The following is a 19,469-nucleotide window of genomic DNA, read 5'->3' on the forward strand; positions in this document are numbered from 1 at the left end:
TAAAAATTATGAAATCCGTAGTAGTAATTGTCAAAAAAAAAAAAAAAAGAGTGATGACGAAATCATGCACATCGGTTTCCTCAATTGCACGCCTCGCTTCGAGATTAGGTTGTTGTAATAAATAAAATCGTATAAAACATATAGGATTAAAAAACCATGGAGAAATCAATAACAGCCGAAAATTAGATAGAATTATATCATTAAAAAGTAATTACTCAAATGCACGATTCGAATTTTCCACATACCTACCAGTTTGAAATATATCAGAATATTTAAAATTCATGCGAAAATCAATATCAATAACTGCTGAAAATGTAATCGAAGCATTGCATCGATTTATGATACTATCGTCGTAAATTGAGAGGGTCAAAAAGTGTTTATCTAAATGCATGATTCAAATATTGCGTGTAAATTTCTGTAGAAAAGAAATTTTATGTTACTTTTCAAAAGAAAAATCTTTCTGCAAGAATTCTGTTACATTCTGAGACAATGTTGACTTGTCGCTGCATTTCTGCCACGGGGATATTCATATTTATTATATATTGGTAACTGTTTTCTTTAACTTTAATTGCCAAGGGTGTTAATGTTCAGTTCTGATGCTTACCATAAATTACAAAAATTATGTAGGACAACTCAATCCATCATTTTAAACCCCTCAAAATTATCCTTTTATAGGAATGATTTTAGCATGGAACTGCGTCAAAACTGTTGTCAAATTTTGGGAATTACCAAGAGATGACACACGAGAAACTAAAAGATATCACAAAAGATAAAATTAATAGCTACCTCCAAATCTGCCGTTATTAACCTCAAATACAAGAACAGTGACACTTAAGATTCAAAGATCTAAAATAGTACGTAGGTAAAAACGACTTTGCGACATCGCTAGAGAGGGACAAGAGTAGAAGTCTATCCCGAAGCACAGCTTTAGGGAGACGCCAAATTCAGGAAAAATGAATTTCAAAATAAAATATTTTTCTCTTTTAAAAATCCATAATTTCAATTGCAACTTAAGCTAAATGATTAATTTCCTTTTTCCAATTTTAATTTATCCAAAAATAGAACAGAATGTCTTAATACTAAAATTTGCTTTAAAAGTAGGTTCATTTTTTAAAAATTATTTTTGACAAGTTGGCAAGTTTTTGACAATTGACGGTTTTATCAATCATGTCAAAATTTTGGTGTAAGGATAATTATTAGCTAATATAAATAAGAAGTATTTTTAAATAAATAGAAATATAAAATTACAAGTGATCAATCAATCATCTTCTTGAACTATCTATATTAAACTATCTTTCGATAATTACAGTCAAAAACATAATATTTAGTGTATAAAATAGCAAATAATTATAAACAAAAATTTTTAAAATTTAAATTTATACAATCCATTAATATGTTCAATTATTGAAAATAAAATTATAAAAACAATCAACATAAAACACTCAATGATCATCTTATTCATCTTTTGTAAAATCAATTTTTATTTACTCCGATTTAACTCTTTTCGTTCTCCGATTAACTCCTCCTTTCAATTACAACAGAAAAAAAAAAATCATACTCACTCTTAATTTTTCAGTCTCCCCTCCCCTCCAAAAAAAAAGGATTTAAAAACAAAGTGGAAAAAAAAATTATTCTACGATAAGTTAAAAAGTTTTTTTTTTCCATAAAAAACCTAAACTGACTTTGAACTACTGAGCCCTTATTCACCTCAAGTATCCTAAAATTAATAGAGAGTACATGGCAAAAGGTCATTTAGTTCGAACACTTTAAAAAAAAAAAATTTGGTTATGCAAAGAAGAACACCAAGCAAAATGCCAATAAACCTGTCACGCCTACGTAAAGCATCAAGGAGCCGAATGGTTAAATTTATAATTTGAAAAGAAAAAAAAAAAACATGTAGAGGTTAGTCTTGGGAAAATTTCAGTATCAAACTCTGCCTCGCCAACTACAATTGCCAAATTGATTTTAAAACGGAAATTCAAAAGAAAAAAAAAAAACTTAGAAATTTGTCAGTTGGTGGCTATGAGTTGTACCCTTTGAGTTGGTTCCTTTCCCTAGGGTTTTCTTAGTCTCTTACGGGCCACTGCTCTTTAACCTAGGTGTGATTATGAGAGATTGAGTGGCACCTTCCTATTATTTTCATTAGTTTCTCGTGAGTCACTGCCCGCAAGTTACCAAGACTTGGGGAATATTCTAACGCATATCAAAACATGTAAATCTTTCCCTTTTTATTAAACAAATATGGAAATGTAAGCTTATTTTTGTACAGTCAAAACCATAAACATGCCAAATAAACTAAAATTCAAATAAAAATTTATAATTTAATAAGTAAATGATTAATAAGCAAATCAATTTAAAATCAAGTAAATATTTCAAGGGAAAAAAAGCTCACAATTAATTTCCATAAAAAATAGATTTTTACCATAATTCTTTTCAAAGATAAATAAGCCTACAATAATTAAGACATCAAACATTATTATGATGATAGCAAGCAGAGTAAAAAAATTTAAAAGAAAAAAAATTGGCTAAAATCTTTTTTAGCAAAAACTCATTTAGTTTTAAAATTTTTGAAAAAACAACAACAAAAAACAAAATTTTAGATTAATGATGATAACAGGTTTCATTCATCAAAATTGAATTCGATAAAATTGTTTTTATTAAATAAAAGCAAATATATTTAGATTCCTATCAGTATCTTAAGGAACAAAACAAATATTATTTTTGTAAAGCTACACAAAACAAATATTATTTTTGTAAGTTTAATGCCCTAACCTTGCGATTATTTCATCAGTGTTTACGTTTGAACAACAAACAATTTTCACGAAAAAAAATCTCTATATTCTTAGAAACTTTATTTCAGAATGGTAAAAATGATTTAAACATGTAAGCAAAGTAATTATTTTAACAAATAGACATTAACAACAGACAAGTTTAAAGAAAATGTATTTAGATACCTTGCAAGAAACAGCCCATAATCCATTCTGATAAAAAGAAAGAACTTTTATGAATTAGGCCTATTCCAAATGGTGAAGTAAAGATTTCATAATCAGTAAGAAAAACTAACAAATTAACTACTGCTCATAAATTTACAATAAAATCAATATACTAAAATTAAATATAACATTTCATGTGTCAATCAAACAACAGCAACAACCCACATTAACAAACACACAGAAATAACATTAGCGAGTGGTGGCATTGGCATCATTTAAAAATAAAAATATCAAAAAGTTCCTGTTCTTTTTCATAGGCATGTGAGCACCATCTATTGTTTAATAAGCAAACTAATTTACTATTAGACTTCTTCAAATTCCCAAATTTTACTTAAAAACTGTGGCATCTTTTTCAGTTATAAGGGCTTAATTTGGTATTAATATTTTGCATATTTGTAAAGAATCAGACGACCAATTGAAATGTCTTGTAATTCCATAATAGTGGGTCAAGAGGCCGTTCTCACTGCTCTCCTCTACGCGCTGCAGGAGCATGCGCGAATCGCATTTGGGTGGAGTTGCTCGTGCGATTATGTTAAAAAGCAGTGAAAATGGCCAAACACCGTATGTAGAGCCGGCATGCACAAAATTCTCGTGTGGATGGTGTTTTCAGTAGAAAAGTAAACAATAACAATTTCGACCTCGGGACCTACTCTAGTTCTTGTTAAAAAGTTTGCAGCTGCTTACTACATGTTATTCTGATAGGCGATGTTTTCAAACGGATAATTTTGTTTTCTATAAAAGAAATAAATTAGATAATTTCTGAGCTCAAATCTGCTGTATTTCATAAGATATTAATGTTATTATGTAATTCTGGGGAGTTTGGAGTGAAAATTTGTTTTAGTTATTTTGTTATTTATTATTAAAAAAGGTGACATGGCTGCTAGATTTTGAATAACTCGCTTTTTTGGCAGTCTTGATTTGGCCTCTTTCCATTTGTTTATTACTGTTTGCTCGTGTTGTCAGCTGTGCACCATCTTACGTTAGTGTTAGCACTTTTAGTATTGTAAACACAAGTAATAAGTAATCAAATACATTGTTTGCAAGAATCTCAAAACACAATGATGCCAAATGGCTTTAAAATGCAACTGAAACAGTAACCCGGAAATTTAGGCAGTCCCGAGCTTGCAGCGTTCCCTAGTGTAGAAAACACCATCCATATGTTTGAAGACTCGAGTGAGAATTTGATCGGCGAATTTTTCTTTTTTAAATATATTTCACCAATCGGTTTTTCACTCGCATCTTAGTGTATGCAAAACTTTCGTCTGAAGTATGAATGGCCCTTACATGGGCTTGGGTTGGGATTGCAAAAGACATACATATAGACATATCCCTACATTGGAATAGAAATGTATCCTTATGCCAACGATACTCATGCGTTCGAAGTTCGGCTTGCAATGATGATAGACAAAGTAGCTCAAAATCATTCAGTGGATGTTTATTCGACGTCATCACAAACATCCACGAAGGTTCGTGTAGCCGGAGACAGAGAGAAATATCGTCCCTATCACTAATTTTGAGAAATCAAAATAAGCATAAGTGGCAATTAGCATTTACATTTTTTTTAAATCACCAATTTTCTTTTACTTAATAATATTAACATAAAAGTATTTTTATGTTAACATTTAAATTTTATCTCTAAATATTATTCATTACAAAACTGGATGCAACATGAAATATTTTATTATAAAAAATAACGTAATTGACGTGAACTTTCTCAGATTCTTTTTCTCTCATTATCATGGGGAACAACATTGATGCATATTAATTTTTGGTTAAGGCCAAAGATCTTCAATGTACGTAATTTAGTCTTTAATAAATCATACACTTGACGATTTTCTTTGATTGCAATATTTTTTTAAAGACAAGAGAAAGTAGATTTCTCTTATGAACTTGACACCACAGTTCCTCTCTTCCAATTCTACTTCTAAGTTGGCCTAAAGCTTTTTTTATAGCTATCTCCCCCCGGAGGTAAACTTTTAATCAACTTCTCAGCAATACTTTCTTTCAAATATAACCTGTGATAGATGTGAAAATTTATCATGATTACATAATTTTTGAATTTTCATCTATTTTTGGAAACTGTTCCCAAAAATCTTACCAATTTCTGATACCTCCAATAAAAACTGGAAGTTGAATTTCAGGATAACGTGACAGCATAGTTCTTGACAAAACATTTTCACCAAATACAGAATCTTCTTTCTCAGAACTTGCAAATTGTATGAGTTTCTGTTCTAAAAGACGCCAACAATCGATAAATGTTTCCGATTTATCAAATTCAGCCTCGCATGTTGCTTCATCAACTTCTCTATCATTAAGATTGCCTTTGATTTTCTTTTCAGTGTTTATCAATAAGCTCGCTTTTTGTTCAATGAGTTTAAGTTTAAATAACTTGTCATCACTGTTTAAATTTGACAATTTCTTCATCAAAATCATTGCGACCTTTCGAGAATAATCTTATTGTGTTTAAGCTTTCTTTAACTCGTCAATATTTTCAGAAGCCATATTTTGACTAAAGAACAAATTTTCACTCAAGAATAAATCGTTTTAAAAACTCAATGGACTTACTCGATCGCATTTAACAACCCTTCCTGTCGCGGACGCCAGATGTTCCAAAATTAGCTAGACATCGAATCAGAATATCAAGAGTTAATCAAAAAACTTAATGACAAATAGACGAACAGACGATACACACTTAAAAAATGTAGTCTTGTGAAAATAACTAAATAAAATGGCATATTAACACAAATGATGGTTCTCATATAAATTATAATTGTAATTTACTCATTTACCACATTAAAATTTGAAAAAAAAATATTTGAATTTAGTAGTATAATAACCTACTCTCAACATTGAAGCTTTTAGAACACTCAAAATAATCGCTGCTATGGGAACAAAAAACAAAAGGAACTAAAGTGAGTAAACTAAAGTAAGATTGTTTATGCGAACCAAGAAAAAAAAGGTTACAATTACTGACCTCAACTTATATTCTTAATTTTAGAATTGCCTTTCTTTTTTTTTCTTTTGTTTTTGTACTATATACATATCATAAATATTTGATGACAAATTTAACTAAAACGCATTATGTACAAATTGTAGGAGAGTAGGTCTATTCTTATGCAATGGGATTTTAGCGACGGTCTAAGGACCATGAGGATGTTTCGAAGACAACGCACACATGTCACTTCCCATTTTACCTGGGAGGACGCATCCACACACCATCCATCCATCCACAGATAGTAATATTGACCTAAATCAGAGCACGATCAATCTCCAATCTATTACCCTCAGAGGTACTGATTTGTTAAGGGAACTTGGGCGACTTTGTTACTCAGATAGATTTAGCATGCACCAGTCACCATTTTGTACACGGGGAGTCATCAGCCGGCAGAGATTGGACTTGTGACAACTCGGACATGCGTCCAACACCCTACTAGCCCGGTTCCTGCTTATAAATTGTAAATATATATTAATACGTCGTAATAGTATTTATTAAATGTCTTAATTCATCAATCTACTTATTTCACTTCAATCCTTCGTCAAATTTTTGACTACGCGAGACATTATAAAAGAAATTTTTTATAGTTGTTTCGGTGACGTCTCCTAAGATTCACTGTGTGTTTTATCCACATTACATCTACCGTAGTAATCTATAAAGTGTCTGCTCTTAAGCTTTGTATGCTATCCATAATCAAACTACAGGAAAACGTCTAGTAGATGTCGATATTTGATCCACAACGCCTAATGGATTATGTGGACGTCTACTGGATGAATTGTGCTGTATGAAATATGTCACAAAATTCATTATATGATTGCTCAAAGCTTCGACGCAGTGAGATTTTCATGAAACCCCCCAAAAAATTTAATGAGCTTTAGATCTGACGAATAGAATAAACATCGAAAGGCCATTCTATCGTCCCGGAAGCATAGACAGTGGCGTATCTAGGGTATGGCAAGTATGGCGAATGCCATGGGCGCATTATTTCAAAAAGGCGCAAAATCGATCAGCATCAACGATCTTTTTACTTAAAAATTTTATTAAGTGTTTTTTTAAAATTTATATATATATATATATATATATATATATATATATATATATATATATATATATATATATATATATATATATATATATATATATATATATATATATATATATATATATATATATATATATATATATATATGTATATATATATATATATATAGAGAGAGAGAGAGAGAGAGTTAGTTAGAGGGGGAATTAAAATAAAGTATACAACATTTATCCATTTCACGTGGGCTCGAAATGAAGATATCGTCTTTTGAGGGACTCTTTTTGTCACTGGGGGAGTGAAGTATGAAAGGCAACTGCATATCGCAAAACAAAGTAGGTGACTAGCGTCAAACAATTCAGGTTAAATGTATTTTGTTAATGTTCTTGAATACATTCTCTATAAATACTAAAATAAATAACTGAAAAAATATCTTTGTCCTTTCTGCTGTTATATTTACGACGATTTCGGCAGAAACAAAATTTTAATTATAAAATCAATGCTTAATTTTTAATAATTATTACTCTCTTTGCTAACTTTTTGATACATTCCAATTAAAATATTTTTAATTTTAGAAAATTTCCTAAATAATTCCCATTTAATTTTCATCAAAATCCTTTTACTAAAAGTCTTTTACCCGAATATATAATTTCAAATGCATTTAAAATTTTCGAAAATGTAACTTATAATTGCTTCACAACACGTCAAAGCTGTAATAGAAAGAATTTAAGTAATCACCAGAGCCGGATTAAGAACCTCAGAGGCCCTAAGTACTTATATTTTTGGATGCTCCTTAAATATAATTAAGAAGATCAATATAAATAAAAAAAAAATATTTCTCTTAAAGGAAACTAAAGTGAAGTTTACAAAAATAAATAAATATATATAACTGCCAAATTTAACACTTTTTGCAGAGAATCTGGTGGAAATCAAAATTTTTCAATTAACTCTGTGAATGTTTTTTAAGACTAATCACGTATTCTTAGATTTTAGAGGAAAATTAAAATAATTTCGACTTTCCTGGTATTTCATTTTTAAAATTTCCTGACCCACAAGCTATTTTTCCCTTTTTCAATTCTATAAAATATAACCTTAAATATATATATATAATATATAACCTTAATAATAAAATATAATTTTATTTTCAAACTTTCCGTGTCTTATGTAATGTTTTCGAATATGCTTTTTAAATTTTTACTGAAAATATTTTCACTATGGGTGTCAAGTTAACATTCACGTAAAAAAAAATGAAATATCGAACTTTAACCAATTTTTATGGAGAATACAAAAGGTTAATTTAGTATATAAACGAAAATAGTAATTAATAAAAATAACAAATAACTCTTTTTTTCTGTCTCCTAGAATGTTGAGAAACCTGAGACAGTTCGCCATGAATTAATAAAAGATTTCTTATTATCCACCGCATTTAATATTATTATTAATCCAACTATTTCTCTTTTTGTGTCAAAATCGGTTTGTTTCCACTCCTTTGAAAAACGTAGTGTTTATTTTATTTTACATTATTATTTTATTCATAATGATCAATCAAAAATATTCTATACATTTAATGTGTTTAATGTAAAACAATTTAAAGTTCTGAATTAATAATAAACTTAATTTATAATTAAACATGTTACATGCTGCTTCACTTTAATTTCATGTTTGTGAAAATTAACAACAGAAAGTGAGTTTTGTATATAAGGGATAGTGTCATTATTTTAGAACTTACAATATGCTATCATATTGAATTGTATTGAACACTAATTTTACGGTAAATTCGCAAATAGTCTAAGAAACAGATTAACGAGAAAAATCTAACTCAGAGTTAAACTGTAATATTGCATAAGGAAAAAGACACTGAAATAGCCTCAAAAAATCATGGTTATATATAAAAATAAAATAATTAACTAAATAAAATATTTTCTATTACGAAAGTACAGAATATGTACTAGCATTAAGAATGTATGTTATTATTATGTATTATTGCAAGTTTTGCCATATTTCAAAGGTTTATATAGCCTGTGCTATGTATGATGTTATAGCTTTTGAGTAGTAAATATATCGATATATCAAATTTCTTCTTCCTCGGCAATGCATAACGCATTTATTTAAAACCATGTACTTTTCAATAATAAGAACAGAAAAGAAATCTTAAAAATATTTATTGATTTTTATTTAGAATAGTTTACTTTGATATTCATTTCAGTTTAAAATAATATTCTTAAAAAAAATGCTTTTCGACTTAGATTATTTGATATTATTCATGTATATTTGAAAATACCATACGTTAAAACTAAACTATAATAAAGAAGCTGAATCCTTAAATTTAAAATATTTATCTATATGAAAAAATTAAGTAAAAATATAAGAGACTAAAAGAAAATGAAAGGCGAACGAACGAATTTTAGGATGTTCAAAAGTGGGTGAGAAATGTATAAAGAAACTTTTTCTCCTTATCTAAAGCAAAGTGAGACCTCCCATAGTGCATCCCACTGTAACTTTACTCTTTCTTTTGAAGAAGTCCCCCATTCTTAAACAAGAAAAGATTAAAAGAAAGACCAGAATGCCGTGAATCCATGATCCCTGAATAAATTTTTATTCTCTTTATTTTTCCACTACCACAAGCAAAGAGAAAAGAATTTGTTCCTCCTCTTCGTATCACATTACAAGATTCTAGTCCTTCTAAAAAGGCAATTAAACAGGGAACCCCTTCAGGCAGAGATAGATCTTTGGCGATGACCAGAGGACAGAGAAATGCAAAATCCATGGGGTGTCTCATGCTTGTAAATCTTCCGTTTCATCAGGGGTTAAAATCTCTTTGAAAAACGTTTTCGGAATCTGTTGAATAGATTTCAAAAAGAACTGCTGTAAATTAGCGTAAATCCAGGAAATATTTGTCATCCATGGTGGGAATCACCTCCACAAAAGTGTGAAATACTAAAAATGGGAGGTGCGTCTGTCTGGCTCATCAACTTATTTGAACCAATGAAGGGATTTAACCATAACAATGAAAACACCCCTCTATTTTGAAAAATAAAGACAGACGTAATTGTAAGTTGTTAGGTGTTCACGCTCCTATGAAAAATTCTGCTCGTTCTAGTTGTTATTTCAAAATTTAATTCAAGAAAATAAATATTTATAGTCTATTTTGGAATTTTATTATCTAATTTGATAGGTTACAGCTTTTTCAGATAGGTTTTAATTCATTCAACTATTTAAGCGGTAAGATTTTTTTCCTTGATCGTAATAAGTAATTATTTCCTAAATATTTAAATAAATGTATTATGCATAAATTATTAATTAGCGTTATAGGCGTTCGTTATATTTTTTAGAAATGATGTCTATGTGAAGGGATGCCAACTGCTAAGATTTTTCAGAAATATTTTATTAACTGGTGGAAAGTTAAAGACCAAAATTTGCAAACGTTTGGATAATTTTGGTTAAATTTAAAATGCTTACCACTAGATAACTGGAACTAAATTGTGTTTAACACGAAATTTCGAATTATACATACGTAGTGGCGTAAAAAAAATAATTTTATATCAAATTTCATAATTAAATAATTGTATATCTGCATAAAAAAAGAAACAAAACATAAATTTTGCTACCACTAGAAAAAAGTTTCCCATTAAACAGAGCAAGTTGGCATCTCTATATATATAGATCGAGAGGGACATTTGGCTCTCCCCCTTTTTAATTTTATAAATTAGAATTTGCAATATTTTTTAGATTTTATTATTGCTGTTTTATGTGAAAAAACATTTAACATGCCCAAGGATTTTTTTTTGGTATTAATAATTATATATTGCATAATTAAATATTCGTTAATGCTTTATTATTGAAATTAATATGTAATAAAAAAAAGATAAATGTTAAAATTTCAAATGTTATTGGGGACATAATTTTTTAAATTTCCTGAAAATTTATTGCGATAGGTAAATAATTTTGTGTTTATTAAGTAAGTAACATTCATAAAGTAACATGCTTTTCTTTTTATTTATTAATAGATAAATTTTGAATTTAACCACGTGTAAAACGTGTGTTTTTTCCTTTGAATGGTTAGGAAGCATATCGTCAGTTGTTAGCATTTTATTTTTTTTGTACTTTAAGTTACAGAAGTATATTCACTCACAATTTTAATTATATTTTAATATAATTAAAATATAATTTTATATGTGAATTGCAATAATCCTTCTACTTACAAATTGAAATTTTTTCTTCTAATTTTTAAAGACATGTTTGTTTTGAATTTTTAAATTATATTCAGTTAATATTTATCTAACTGTCTTTCACTTTGAAATTGAATCAACTTCTTCCTTATTTCTCGACCACAAAATTTTGCTAATCTTTCTCCTATATTTTTTCTTTTTTTTTCAGATTGCCATTTTCTTCCTTTTTTTTAAGAAAGAAAATAGATTAAATAAATACTACTTTTTTAATTTTATATAAATACTATTATTTTAATTTTTAAGTGTTTTACAATATATATCACTTGCATTACATTTATATCACCCCATATCACATTGCTTGAAAAAAATTGGTATACTATTTTTAAATGCGTTTATAAAGTGTCGTCCATTTATATATTATATTTATTTCTTATAATCAAAGTAAAATGGTAGCAAAATAATATTAATGTTATAATGTGTAGTTCATAACCCAATCATTACAACAGTTTAGTAACTTGAAAAAAAAAGTTATCAATAAAGTGATAATCACAATAATATTTTTTCATTAAATAATTATCTTTATTAAGAATATATTTAAAAAAAAACAATAAGCATCTAATGTATTGAAAAACTAGAGCCTGTTTAGTTATGAAGGCTAAGCATTCTTATAATGTATTTTCATAAAGATGCAAAAAGTCATCTTCTCGAATATTTCAATGATTTATATTTTTCTTTTTCCTCAAAAACAACTTAATTTGCACAATTATGAACGACCTTTATAATTGCGCAGAAATTTTTTTTCACTTTACTTGAAAATCTCTAGGTACTTCTCAGATTGCGATTACCCCCTAAATTTTGGAATTCAGAAATCCAAATCCGTCGAAAAAATGGCATGTATAAACAGAAACTTCAGAGAAAGTACGTTTTAGTATCTGATTTCGTAACTTAAAATATCATACCTGTACCTATTAATTATCATATTTTAAGTCACCCCTTGAACCATTGAGATGAGAGGAAAGTGAAGATCTGATCATTAGATCAAAAGTTATCAGGATGATCCGTTTATTTATTTTTTTTGCGCACTGAACGTCTAAAAATTTATAATTCAAATTTATTTAATACTTTGCTTTATTTTTAATTTGTTCCATTGTGATGCGAAGAGAATTTTTCATAATTTGTTTTTTTTTTTAAATTAAATATGCTAGAATGTATTCTGGTCTATTTCTTTACTTTTTGCCTTTCTTTTACTGTTAGCAAAAGAATTATTTCTAGATATTCTTAAAACTAATCGTCAACTTCCCCTAATTTATTTCTCAATAAAGAATGCATTATTGTCGCTATTAAGTCTTGTTTTGCGTGTAATTGTGTGTATATTTTTTCTTATTATCTGTTATCATATAATGATTGTAAAACGTAATTATATTAAAAGCATCGGCTTTTTATTTTATTGAACAGTAAATAAACTAATCAAAATATATCTTTTGATTGTAGCTATTTTATTTTTAATTATCATAACAAATCGTAATTATTTACACTGTAATCTTTAATGAATTTATTATATCGCGATGATTTCATTGTTTTGATGTTAGCAAAGCGTGATTATTTAAAAAAAATCAATTTCCGTCAGTTTTAATTTTGAAAATAATTTTGAAAATTGTTGGGTAATCATCCGGTTATGTTATAGTTCTTCTTTAACTCAGAGCTACATTTGTTGTGTGTACGTAATTTTGTTACCAAATTATATTTGTAAAACTTTAAAATATAATTGTGCTTAATTAAACAACTTCTTAGAATTTTTATTGACAATTGAAAAAACGCAATAGAATCTTCTATAAATATGATAAAAAAGGTATTTTAATTTCTTACCGATGAGGATTTTGAATACACGTGAATGCATAACAATTAAAAAGAGATAATTTTATTGTTATATTTAATATTTATTCATTTATCAATTGTTTTTTTGTTTTTTTAAAAATTCAATTCAATTTTTTTGTGATATTGTCAAAAGAGTAAAATACTTCAAACAATGCTTTTATTTTGTATTGGATAAAAAAAAAAAGAATATTAATATTTTAGGAAGGGCGCCAGTATGAGATTTGCCATAGGCGCTTCTTTCCATAGATACGCCTCTGAGCATAGATCATTCAAATATTGGCGGGCAAAATGAGAGAAATGCGTTATAGCCCCAACACTTATAACGACAGCGTTTAGTCCAGGTTTCGTGCCCACATTTTTCAGTCAACACAGTTCATATCGTATTTCGGCACGTCCAGGATTCTTTTTTTTTATACCGGAAACGGCACCCAAACTACGTTTTCGGTTGCCTCATCTTCGCCAGCTTTTCCTCGCAATTTGTTAGAGCCCTCTTGGAAATTCGGGCTGCTTTTGATATCGTTCTTTATCGTTTATTATCGTGTTTCTGAAGTGCATTTTAATATTTGAAAAAATGCATAAATTTTTTTCTTCTTTTTCTGAACAGGCCATGACTGTTTGCCCGCGTATTTATATCGGTTTGGGCTTTGTGATTCTCCTTTTTGTCCTTTGTGGGGACAGCATCAAATTTTTGATGCTACTCTTCTTGACTCGCGTTCTGCATTTGTGTTTTTAAATTGCAATGTGCAGAGATATTGGAAGGCCAGAAAACTAATGGCGTCATAGCCAATCAATTTTTTATTTCAATTTATTCATTGTATTGCTTTCTGCTGTTTTGTTTATTCATTATACATACATACATACATACATACATACATACATACATACATACATACATACATACATACATACATACATACATACATACATACATACATACATACATACATACATACATACATACATACATACATACATACATACATACATACGTACCTACGTACATACGTACATACGTACATACGTACATACGTACATACATACATACATACATACATACATACATACATACATACATACATACATACATACATACATACATACATACATACATACATACATACATACATACATACATACATACATACATACATACATACATACATACATACATACACATATATGTATATATATACATGTATATATATATTGTTGAACGTTTTTACTTCATATTCCATGTCAATTTAGCTTTTGCAAAAACAAGGAATATTAAAAAAAATACTTTTGTTGGATTACATGGTTTGATGACAAGTTTTCCTTATTTATTTGCACTTCTTATCGTTTCAAATTTTTTTGATTTATTTCTTATTGTGATTTAATTTGATTTACTTTAACTTCTGTTTTTATTTAATTTCCATCTATCTACCTCCTTCAACACTTTTTTTCTTACCTTCCAATTAAAATTCAGCTTTCTAGCTAGTCAGAAAGTCGTTATCATGAAATGTTGTATTTACAACGCAATATTTTGAATAATTAAAAGTTTGTTAAAAAATGCTAAAAGTTAAAAATAATTACCATTTTAATCTTAATCCTTCAATTTTTACTATTAAGCGAAATCGAAAATGTAATAATAGTGCAGCATTGAAATATTAATTTCATGCTAATGACGACGCAATATTTCTTTATTTCCCTTCTGATTTTCCTTTTATGTAGGTGTTTTTCTGTGTGAAATGGTGTGAAATTTTATTGAGTAATTTATTTTACAACCTTATTGTGTTGTTGGCAACATTGTGTTGTAAACAAAACAGCAAAATGCAGATTTAAACAGAAAGGTAAGTAATGATGTTTTCAAATTATTTTTAAAGCCGAAATGCTTTATTTTCGTTTCTTGTCCTAGGACAATTACCAAATCTATGGCCCGAGTTACGTTTAATTAATTGTGCTAATATGCATTACTAGCATTGTGGTAATAGTTATTCGATGCTGTGGTAATAGGTAGATGATGTGGTAATTTTTGCGCCCCCCAAAGAATTATTTACGTCTTTGCTCATTCTATAACCCCGGTAGCAGAATTTACGCAGTCAATCTACTGCACTGTCTTCAGAAGCTCAAATTTGTCTGCCACCTCAACGCAGCAAGAGTGAGATCATTATTGTCAAAATTAAGCTCAGTCTACCAAGTATTTAGAATAATTTACAAACATTAAATATAATAAAGGTATTCATAAAAACTTTATGTTGTTTAAATATAATGTGAATTTTATATAATCATACTTTAACTTTGACCAAAAAGAAAAGAAACAGATGATCGTATTTAGCTCAATAATGAAATTAGAAATGTCATACGATAGTATTAAAATAAAATCTGCAAATTAACATAATTGTAATTTATGGTGTTCTGTTCTGTGCTTATTTATAGTTACTTCCAACGAAATTCTTCAAACTTAATCATAAGTAGCTTGCAGACAAATAAAGCTATAACCTGAAAAATAAACTTTTTTTTCGGTATAAAAACGGTAAAACTATTTCTTATTTTTTATAAATTGGGACAGAAAAATATTATAATCATTCGTTTTATCTTAAATTTTTACTTATTCTCTATTTTTTCCTGCAAGCGATTTCCTCTACATTTGTTATTAAAAAAAAATAATAATTCTGAATGTGATGTAAAATTGTAGAATATAATCTGCAGCCAGTCTGTATTGTTCGATAATATTTTTTAAGTTATGTGGATTCATTTGGCGAATATTTCGTTTTGCTCTTTTCGTCGATATATCTTCAAAATTGAATGTTTTGCAATAAGTTAATAAATTATTTTAATATTTTTAATATATATATATATATATATATATATATATATATATATATATATATATATATATATATATACTTAAAACTGTGTAAACTGTTTAGATATTAGTAGTAGAGGGCCGATTATCCGAACTGCTCGGGACCGAACGTGGTTCGAATAATGAAATGTTCGGATAGTTGGAAAGTTGTTTAAAATCTAGTTTAAATGATTATTATTTATGCACTAACTTCCCTTCACACTTTTTTCAAACTTAGGACTGGTAGTAATATCTAAAGTAGCTTAGTGTTTAAAATTTTTTTTTTCAATTTTAAAATATTTTTTATTTTTTTATTTCCTTTTGAATATTTTTAAATCACATTTCAGCTTTTTATAATTTTTTGTCAATTACTGATTTTACCAAATTTTTCTTTATTTTCCATTGCAAAAGAAATCCAGCAAAGACTTCTGTTTAAAAGAAGATACTCTTTTTTGAGCATCCATAGCCCTTATTCTTTTTAAATAAATCAACTGAACTGGATCAACATCATTTTGACGTTCTAGCCAATTCATTGCAATAGCTAATGAATTGCATGCTTCTATATGAGAAGGTCCACTATCTTGAACTTGATCACCTACTTCTACCTCTTCGTATGTGGAGTTCCGATTTTCTTTCAAAATTTCAGCTACAATTTCATTATCATTTCAAATTTGAAATCTGGGTCGTTTTCAGTGTCTCGACACCAGTCTTCTATTTCTTCTGTTGTATAACCTAACATCTTTTCCGGAAGATCTACTGGTTCAGAAACTTCAATTCCGCTTGTTTTTCTGTTAAGAATTTTATTCCAAAATTTTCTAAGAGTCGATGTTTTTACTAAATTCCAGGCATCCACTATCATCATGCATCATCAAAAAGGTTGTAAATTAAATATGGTCTTCATATGCAGTGGATATTATTTATTCTTCTAAATTTAGAAAAAATGTCGATGAGTTAAAGAATATTCTAAACTTTAAAAAAAAAAAAAAAAAAGGGAATTTGGAAATAGTTCGGATAATTGAACCCTCGGATAATAAGGGTTCGGATAATCGGCGCTCTACTGTATTCTATTTCAGAATGCTTTCCGATTAGCTTTAGAGCAAACGAAATATTTCATTAATATAATTATTGACTGAACGTTTTATTTTTAAATTTTAAACGAAGGAGTTATAAGCTGAAAATAATATTACAATGGCGGAGGTGGATCTAATTGATCCCATGCTTATAAGTAATGTCATGGACTGAAAAATGATTCAAAGTTAAGTTAGTGGTAAAATTTCAACAATAAATATTTAGTAAAAAGGGCATATGTATTTTTCCTAATATCGACACAAAAACTTGAGTATACAAATAATTAAGAAAACAAACGCATCTTTTAAGAAAAACTTCAGTCAAGAACTGATACTGCTTTCAGTTTCGCTGCTCATCTTTTTGATAATCAAGACACAATACAACTTATGAAGAACATGTTGTTTACTCATAAACTTTTTACATTTTCTTGCGCAGATCTATTTCATTTTACTGAACGTTTCGCGCCCTCTGAGTCGTTTTAAACAACAAATGAAGGTAACGAAACTTACTAATTAGACAACTACCCTTACTTTAGTACACCAAGGGTTAATATAATTATACATTCGTTACATTTATCAGAGGTATATATAATAGAAGGTCTTAAATGCGCTATTTTTTGATAATCGAAAATTCAATCCTTCAAGAAAAAAAATATGCCTCTTCCGAGAAAGTAACTTTTGTAATTGATTCCGTAACTTCAATGTTAGTTAACACGATAGTTAACACAATTAAAAATTTGGAGTATTAATAGTATATTATTTTTTAATACGTTAAAGTTCGATTCTTATAAAAAATTACGCAGAGTGATATATTTTTTTTAACTCACTGTGCTCACAAGTTACAACTTTAATGTTTATCTTTTCCATATAGATATGGAACACAACTTTTCCTTCTATTAAATGGTTCAATCGACATTATCATAAAAGACACGACCCACATGGATCATAATGAAAGTGCGTCTACCCAAAGCTCAGAAGAGCCGGAAGAATCTCAAGCAACAACAGGGAGTTCCAAAAATATTTTTCAAAGAGCAATGGATAGAATATCAATGGTATCCCAACGAAGCAGTCAACATGGAAGTTCGAGTGCTCAAATAGACAGTGATCTGAGTGCTGAGCCTGAAGTCGACAGTAGCATAACGGGAGAGTCTGAAATTGAAGTTGATAAAGAACAAAAAGAAATGCGCAGTCATATAAGTGAGCAAATCAGCAAGTCGAAAGCTGTTTCGGATTCAAAGAGTGATCCAGTAAGTGAAAGAAAAGGACTTGAAGACCTTGAACGATTAGGGTTTAGGAAAACGAAATCAGAGGCCAAAGAGAAGGAATCAGAAGAAACACCCCCAATCACTTCCAAAGAAGTGTTCGAACAAACATTCAAGAAGTTCCCTCAAGCCATGGTGAGTGGAAAGAAGATTTCGACCTCTTACATTCTTCCAAAGAAGGATAAAACTAAAATTTACGAGGATGTAAGGAGTGAAGATGAAGGACCCATCGTCTTAAAACAGGTCTTCGACGAAAAAGAAGATAAAGATCCTTCGGAAAAAAAATACTTTAAGAAGGAACCATTTTCAGAATCACTGAAAAGTATACTAAGGAAAAGGCCAAGCGATTCTGTTGAGAAAATTTCTGAATCTGACCAAGATACTTCATTAGCATCCGTGAGTCAGTCAGCGGTGCCCAGTTCGAAACTGGAAAAAAAATTAACTGACAAAAGTCTTCTGAAACGTTCCGTTACGTTTCTCAACCAATTACCAGACAAAACTCCAACAAAAGAGGAAATCGATACCTATGTCTACAAAAGGCATTCAGCTTTATTACCTCAATTATCAAGCGAAGGAAAAGTAATTCATGGTACTCACCAAGTAACAGAAGATCAATTAGCCATTGGTGAAAAGGGATTCATTGCCCAACTTTTGCTGGACGTCATGAAAGAACATATGGATGAAATTCCCCAAAAAGTACCTGTGCATAAGGCAGACTTAGAAGAAAGAAGGAGAATTATAGAAGAAACAGATAAGGAATTAAAAGCTTATTTTTACAGACCCAAAAAGTCGGTAAATCTTACTTTAGCCAAATCTCTAATGCTAAAATCAAGATCCACAGTCAAGAATTTAAAATCCATATCTGAAGATCAAACAACAGGTAAGTTATATGATAACGCATTTTGTTATGAAAGATCTTTTTAGATACACAGGGTAGTTCAGAAAAGCGATTACAAATTTTGATGGGAGGTACGGTACATCATGATAATTGAGAATTACTTAGCAACACATTATCAGATGCTGCTAGGGGTGCTTCCCTATTACGAACTGACTGTTCATGCGCAGTTGAACAGCTGAATTTATTAATTAAGTTATCTTAATTTTGTGCCAAGTTTATGTTTCCTAATAATTGTAATTGCAAATTGCATTTAAGTAAAGTCGGAAATAACTATTTTATCGTAATTTGCCAACCGAAATGGCGAGCTTCGCAAGTGAATCGCTAAATCAATGAATAACAGAATTTAACAC

The 19,469-nt window shown here is 29.0% G+C and overlaps 2 protein-coding genes across 4 annotated transcripts in view; one reads left to right on the top strand and one right to left on the bottom strand.

Moving 5' to 3' along the window:
* Positions 1-3,446, bottom strand: part of Mical (Molecule interacting with CasL) — a 69,119-nt gene extending 65,673 nt beyond the window's left edge. For both annotated transcript variants that reach the window (XM_043047717.3, XM_043047716.3), the window contains exon 1: positions 2,955-3,446. The gene's annotated coding sequence lies outside the window, so the exon portion shown is untranslated. The remainder of the gene's footprint in view (positions 1-2,954) is intronic.
* Positions 1-19,469, top strand: part of LOC122270427 (uncharacterized) — a 48,484-nt gene that overhangs the window by 16,291 nt on the left and 12,724 nt on the right. The window contains exons 1-2 of one of the 2 annotated variants that reach the window (XM_087167698.1): positions 14,792-14,897; positions 17,831-19,101. In XM_087167698.1, coding sequence (XP_087023824.1) covers positions 17,898-19,101 — 1,204 coding nt within the window. In that variant the 5' untranslated portion in view covers positions 14,792-14,897; positions 17,831-17,897. Of the gene's footprint in view, positions 1-14,791; positions 14,898-17,830; positions 19,102-19,469 lie in introns of those variants that run through there. The other variant, XM_087167697.1, reaches the window with a different exon arrangement.

This window comes from Parasteatoda tepidariorum, chromosome 1 (genome assembly GCF_982258835.1).
Source record: "Parasteatoda tepidariorum strain Cologne lab strain chromosome 1, Ptep-v5.0, whole genome shotgun sequence".
NCBI lineage: Eukaryota > Metazoa > Arthropoda > Arachnida > Araneae > Theridiidae > Parasteatoda > Parasteatoda tepidariorum.